The 6,787-nt window shown below is 41.2% G+C and overlaps 1 protein-coding gene across 1 annotated transcript in view; it reads right to left on the bottom strand.

Moving 5' to 3' along the window:
• Positions 1 to 2,103: 2,103 nt before the first annotated feature.
• alms1 (ALMS1 centrosome and basal body associated protein) overlaps positions 2,104 to 6,787 on the bottom strand; it is a 15,023-nt gene continuing 10,339 nt past the window's right edge. The window contains exons 11-18 of the mRNA XM_014018028.1: positions 5,816 to 6,570; positions 5,488 to 5,614; positions 5,085 to 5,300; positions 4,731 to 4,984; positions 4,400 to 4,571; positions 4,238 to 4,295; positions 3,784 to 3,883; positions 2,104 to 2,350 (exon numbers count right to left, since the gene is read on the bottom strand). Of these exons, the coding sequence (XP_013873482.1) occupies positions 2,306 to 2,350; positions 3,784 to 3,883; positions 4,238 to 4,295; positions 4,400 to 4,571; positions 4,731 to 4,984; positions 5,085 to 5,300; positions 5,488 to 5,614; positions 5,816 to 6,570 (1,727 nt within the window). The 3' untranslated portion in view covers positions 2,104 to 2,305. The remainder of the gene's footprint in view (positions 2,351 to 3,783; positions 3,884 to 4,237; positions 4,296 to 4,399; positions 4,572 to 4,730; positions 4,985 to 5,084; positions 5,301 to 5,487; positions 5,615 to 5,815; positions 6,571 to 6,787) is intronic.

The raw sequence follows: 6,787 nt of genomic DNA, 5'->3' as shown, positions 1-6,787 counted from the left end.
GAGATAAAATTTGTTTCTTTCTTTAAACATTTGCTTTATATGAAATTTGGCCTAACAGTGACCGGTAGCTTCCAGTGTTTGATGATGTAATCCATACTGTCCCAACTCTCAATTGTTTTGCACGCTTGTAACCTGCGCACTCAAACACTGTGTGCACTTGGACTGAATCCACACTTCAGAGGGGCGTAGGGTGGCACTGAGCATTGGGACCGGGCCTCTCTGACTCAGTGACAGTACAGACTGTCATTTATAGAGCTTCGAAAAAGTATTCATACCCCTTGAATGAACTTGGTTACATTTTGCATTTATTATCTGATCAGAGCAGCTTCTTCTCTGTTTGCTGTTTTCCTACATGGCTTGTGTCCAACTGTAAACAGGACTTCTGATGTCTTTCTTYGTGCTGCTCTTCCATAACGTTCAGACTTGTGGACTGAACCACAGATAGTTGTCGTGTGGACATATTGTCCCACCTGAGCTGTGGACCTCGGCAGCAGCTTCTCAGATTAACGCTGTCCTTGTCCGGTCTGTTGGTTCAGGTGGACGGTTGTGTCTCAGTAGGTCTGCAGTTGAGTCATCTTAGTTTCAGACGATGGAGAACGGTGAGATGTTCAAGTTTTATAATCAAACCCTGCTTTAAACTTCAAACCCTTCATCCCTGACCTGTCTGGTGTGTTCCTTGGTCTTCATGATGCCGTTTGATCAGTTGTTGTGTAACAAAGCCTCACAGAACAGCAGGATTTATACTAAGATTAAAATACACACAGATGTGTTTTAGGTAGTAAATAAAGGTGGTTGTGGATACTTTTAAATAGTAAAAGAAAAATTGAGAACATAGTATCATTTTCTTCCACTTCACAATTATTCATAACTTTGTGTTGGTCCATCACTTAAAATCCCAATGTGACAAAATGTTCAAGGGGTGTGAATAGTTTTGCACGTATCAGGCCAACAAAATGGATTTAGTTTTAAATGGACTGAGTTAGGGTTAGGGTTAGACTCATGACTTTAAGCTGTATTTATTTATTTATTGTTATGCATCGATGCGTCATCATCAGTTGATTAATTAAAGGGAAAATAATGTAAAAAAAGGGATTAGTTGGTTTAAATTCAAACCATGTTACTCTGGTTTGATGAATAGATTTTGCACTTTTTACAAATATCAGAAACTGTAAAGAAAATGTAGCTCATTGTCTTCATTCACTTCTTGCTGCAGTGACGTTTAACAGATGGAGATCTTGTGATGAAGGTTTAAAAGCTGCAGCTGATTATCTGCCGTTAGTTCAATTATTTAACTGATTTATTTATTTAAGCCCCTCCTGGTTCATTATGGTGGGCTGAAGCTTCAGATGTTTACTGTTTATTAAACTGCAGGTGAAAAGTTGTTTCTGTGGACTTGAATAAGTGACACATTAGTGATATTGTTGTTAAAAACACAGATTCTGTACTTTAATCTGTCCGAGCCTTAGACCTGCCAACTTTAATCACCTGCCTTAGTTCTGATTGATCATAAAAACAACTTATTTTTGCCAAAAAGTCTTTGTTCCTCTTCACCATAATGCCATGGCTCTTTTTAAAGTTTATCTGTGCTAAACGTTTTATTTCATTATTTTTAAGCTGTTTATGTTTACACACCACTGTCATTAACTTAAAGTTTTATTTATTAATTTATTGGGCGTAGTGCATTTGTATAGATTTAAAAATAAACCCGTGTATTTATCCAGTTGTACTCACTGATGTGCTGAGTCTGCAGTTTGTCAAACTTCTCCATGTGTGGCTTCCTGCTGTTGCACAACCAACAACTGATCAATAAACTCATTAAAGCTGATTCAGCTTTGTTGCTCTTCATTGTCTTTAAAGTGTCTGATTAAGAAAAATATATTTAAAAAGTCGACTTGTCAATATATATATTGATGAGCCGACACTGCCTCCAAACATCAGCTGTGACACCTCTGATGAAGACAGAAGTACACGTCGAAACATGTCAGGTATGTCTGTATAGACATAAATAAAAAAAGTGTCTAGTAATTAGGAAAATGTAGTAGATTAAATTTATAGACACAATGAACCTTATTAGATTATATTAAAAAAGATCAAGTTTGTGGACAAGTTTTTATTGTTTTGTTTTTATTAACAAAAACCAAGTTAAAACCTATAAAATCTCAGTGATACTGGTAATTCTATTTTACAACATGATTAAAAAAAGACAACATTTGCAGAAAAATAAATAAAATATTTTTGGGTCAAACTGTGTTGATTTATTTTTGCTTTAACAATAAAATCAAATCTTCACATGACTCATGTTTGCTCAGTGCCACGCTGATCTTCTGCCCAGAACACGGTTTGTGATTCTCTGGAACACACACACACACACAGAAACACAAACACACACAGAGAAACACAAACACACACAGAGAGAACACGGTTAGTAGTTCTGCTGCTGCATGTCTTCTAACTGGGACATGAGAGTTTGAGCCTCCCTGCACATCAGGATTTGTTTTAAAAAAATTTTTTTGTTTTTCGTGTGCTGCACGGTGCCATTGCTGTGCACTGAGTTTTGACTCAGAGCATCCATGAATAGTGGTAAAAAGGAGATGCAGCAGACAGTCAAGCAAGGAATATCAAAAAGGGATTCAATATTTTGCCATAAATTGTCAACACTACAACAACAAGATCAAGGTTGTCACATTTTACAGGTCATTAAAATATATATCGGTATATATATATATATATTTTTTTTTTTTAAATGGCAGAGATCCAGAAAGTAGGTCAATTATTGTTATGCTAGATTTTGAAAACCTTATGTCGGGTAAACCCATGAAAAGACAAATTTGCTGTTCCAACAAATTATTATATTTTTATTGTTGTTATGTTAGGATAACATTGTGAGAGGTTGTAAATTCAATTCAATTCAAATTCAATTCAAAAATACTTTATTGCTGGATGAATTTGAAACTTCAGGTTCCTTTTAAGAGCAATCATTTCAGATTTCAACTGAAAGTCTAAATTATAATTGAACCTCAATACTATGACACACGTGGTGGAAAGGGGCTTCTACAGTAAATGCATCAACAAAAACCTATAATGAAAAGTTCCTAGACTGCTTATAGAATTATCTCTTGGGTAAATACATATTTTTTTACATACATACATACATCTGCAATTTTCTCAGYTTTAATTTAAGCCATATTTTATAGAAATCAGATTGTGACAGATTGATGCACATCCCTCATTGAAACTGTAGTTTTGTTGACACGACTCAGTGAATAGTAATGGCGCCTGTGGAGGCGTGTCGCTAGCTATAGCGGCTAATAGGCGATGTCCAGTCCAGTAAAACAGATGAATGTTACAAACGCTCTGGATCCCTCAGGTCAGCTGATCTGCTGCTCCTGACTGTAAGCTCAGAGGTGACCGTGCTTTTTCTGTGGCAGCTCCTAAATATGGAACAACCTTCATTTGACCATCAGACAGACCTCGTCCCTGTCTCTTTTAAAATCTCTACTTTAAACCTGTCTCTTCTTTTAATATCATTTGTAATGTTGATTTTTAAATAGTTTAATTATTTACCTCCATAMAGCTATACTGYTGTATTATGTGTACAGYACTTTGGTCCTATGGGTGGGTAAAGTGCTCTAAATAAAGCTGGTATGGTACGGTTCATATGGCCTACAGGATGAACAAACAGTCACGTTGAGGATTTCAGATCATTTCTTGGCTGCTGACAGTTCTTTAAATCATTTTTTCTTSACTACAATCAAATCTTGCAAAYGAAAAGCTTGTTCGTACCTTGTTGTAGAGCTGGGCGTTCAGTCTGTAGGACTGATACTCTGCTTTCCTTCGTTCCTCCTCTCTCCTCTCTCGCACCTCTGGTAGAGTCTCATATATTCTGAAACAAGAAAAGCAAACATGAAGATCTGATGCTAACTGTTAGCATYGGAAATGTTTTAGCTTTGAGTTCAAATGTAACACTGGCACACTGTGAACCAGTGTTCATTAATTATTTTACATATGTCTCATTGCATCCAATCAGGAATTAGGTTGGATTGTGTGTCAGCACAGGTGTGTCTGTGACGTCATCACAAGTCTACATAATTAGTTTAATAACTATGAAGAGTCAAAACCAGGAAGTCAGTAAGCAACAAATACATTAAGATTAAACATTTACTTTAGAAAAATCTAATTATGTTAGAATAACATCTTGAACGAACAGTTCGATGGAAAATAAAAAATAAAGACTTACTGTTTGGACCTCTGGATCATCTCCTTCCTGGGAACAGCTCTCTTCAGCAGAGCAGTGCCTTCACAGAGAAGCAAACAGAAGCAGATATCAGCTGCTGCACATGGACCTATTCAGCTGAAAGAGGCCGTGTGCAGAGAACCAGTTTATTAACGGGGTGCTGACTCTGCAGACCTGCAGGTTTTGGCAGCCTGGCGGGCCTCCCGGGCTGGTTGAACAGGTTCCTCTCTGTGATGAAGTCAGCCTGAAGCCTCCTCTCCTGCCTCTGYAGAGCCAGACGCATCAGCCTCTGCCTGGACCGGGAGATGAACTCTGGTCGGTGCATCATCAAAGACTCCTGCAGGATGGTGGAACACAAGGCTGTCAGCATGGCAGCAGACCCACGCTTCAGGTCGGTTCATGTTTTATACGTCTGGGAATATTTGAAATAATCACTAATGTTTACGTTAAAAAGACAAAGGAATCGAGGATTTCATGAGTCTAAAAATGGTCCAACCTGCAGAGAGACCCGTACGAGACCAGAGGACACTGTTCTGGTTTTAGGAGCTGGATCAGGCTCAGGTGGATCTGTCAAACGGGACTGGTGGTCTCTGTCCTCGTGGAGCTGTTTCTGTCTGAGGGGGGCTCTCCATGGACTGACCCTGCTGTAGGGTTCAAACCAGGCCGTGCTCCGGCTCCAGCAAGCAGCCGGACGGTTCTCCTTCCTCGTCTCTGACCTCAGGCCGTCAGCAGAGATGAACCATGAAACCCCTGTGGAGCAGAAACTCACCCAGATGTAGTTTTTATTCAGTTATCACCGTCTTCACACGACGACTGGTCGGGTTTACAGCAGCAGAACACTGACGGCTACCTTTAGGGTACGGCTTGGAGGGGCTCCTCTTCTTTCTTTGCATTTGGTTGCTGTGAGCTTTAGACGGACTCATTCGCCCTCCTCTTCCTCTCACCGTGTCCGACGAAGAGGAGGAGGAGATCTGCCCTGAAGCTCTGGCTTCACCAGGAGAAGGAAMCGTGGTTCCAACATCTCTGGTGTGTCGGCGAGTCCCGTTCCTCACAGCCTCCAGGTCACCTGAGGAGAGACGGAACAAAATAATAAATAAAAATAATGTTAAGTTTGATCATATGTGAAAAGACTTTTCATTTTTTACAACAATGATCAAATGTAATTTATGTAAATTACCCTCAAACATTTTTCTCATTCTTAATGCTGAATTTACAGAAAGAGACAGAAAATACAAACGTTCAGAGGGACTGACCTGTCTGCACACTTTTGCTGACCAGTTTTACTTTCCTCTTGGCTGTCAGAGCTCTGGAAGGTCCGTGGTGTGACGGGACCGTGCTGGATGATGATGATGATGATGATGATGCTGAATCAGGAGCAACCTGAAGACAGGATTTACTCATCACTTTCATACAAATATAAGAAGCTCGTCTTTCATATTAAGCCGCTGCTGTTGAGACATTATGGAACGACAGCATTAATATTTAAACTGGAGGAGGTAAAGCTAGTTAAGTGGATTATAATAAATGTGTGTAATCCATCTCAGAGCAGAACTGAGGACAGGAAGTTACAGGTCTACATACGGATTGGTCGGTGCCAGTGTGTGATGGAGCGACGTCATGAAGTCGATCTGTGTCTCTTTCTCTCTGCTGCTGCTTGTTGATGGTGCCGTACAGCTTACTGAGGCTGGAGCTGCTTTTCAGGCGCTGCACCCGGTGGGGTCCGAAGGCTCGGATCAGTCGCGCCGTGTCCACGGTGGACATRGAGCCCGACACGGCCGATGAGGTCTCCGACTCGTCTCTGTCTGCTGGCGAGAGCTGGGGGGTCCGGGAGGAGCTGGAGGCATGGCCATCGTTTTCTCCCACCTGCAGCCCACGGTGAACGTGAGGTTCTCCGACCGTCCCCTCCTCTGTGAAGACATCACGTTTGCTCCTCCGAGTCCTCCTGAGCGGCCCCTCTACATGATAGCCCCGCCCCTCCTGTGCGTCGCTCTCTGTGTGATGAAGAAGACGAGACAGGCGCTCCAAGCGCATCAGCAGTGAAGCCTCTCTGTCTCTGGCAGGATGGGACACCTCTGCTGTCCACTGATGACAGAACCTCTGCCACAGGTGGTCCAGAGTTCTGCTGCTCTGTGCGGGGTCCAGCTGAGGGAGGTCTGGCTCTCCTCTCCTCTGGGAGACCGGGGGTTGGACAGTTTCTATGTGGAGCCGGTGAAATCTCTCAGGACTGGTCTCTGGTGGTCTGTGTTGGGGGTACTGGACTGGGCTGGTGCCCTGGTCTCTTGTGGAGACTTTGTGGTTCTGTGGAGGCGCTCGGGTGAAGTTTGTTGAGGCATCAACTGTGGAAGCAGACAGAAAACCCATGATTTACTCTTCTGTGGTGTCAGCACACATTTAACAAACAGGACACTGTGCTGAAACATTTTAATAAAAACACAAAACTCAACTGAAATTAAATTTTGTTTGTGTGATTTCCAAAGTTATATACAGTTATATATTTAAAAAAAAGTTATATACAGTTATATATTTATAAAAAGTTATATATAGTTATATATT

The sequence above is a fragment of the Austrofundulus limnaeus genome, unplaced genomic scaffold, assembly GCF_001266775.1.
Source record: "Austrofundulus limnaeus strain Quisiro unplaced genomic scaffold, Austrofundulus_limnaeus-1.0 Scaffold181, whole genome shotgun sequence".
NCBI lineage: Eukaryota > Metazoa > Chordata > Actinopteri > Cyprinodontiformes > Rivulidae > Austrofundulus > Austrofundulus limnaeus.
The sequence above is the reverse complement of the archived record's forward strand: the minus strand, read 5'-3'. Positions and strand labels throughout refer to the sequence as shown.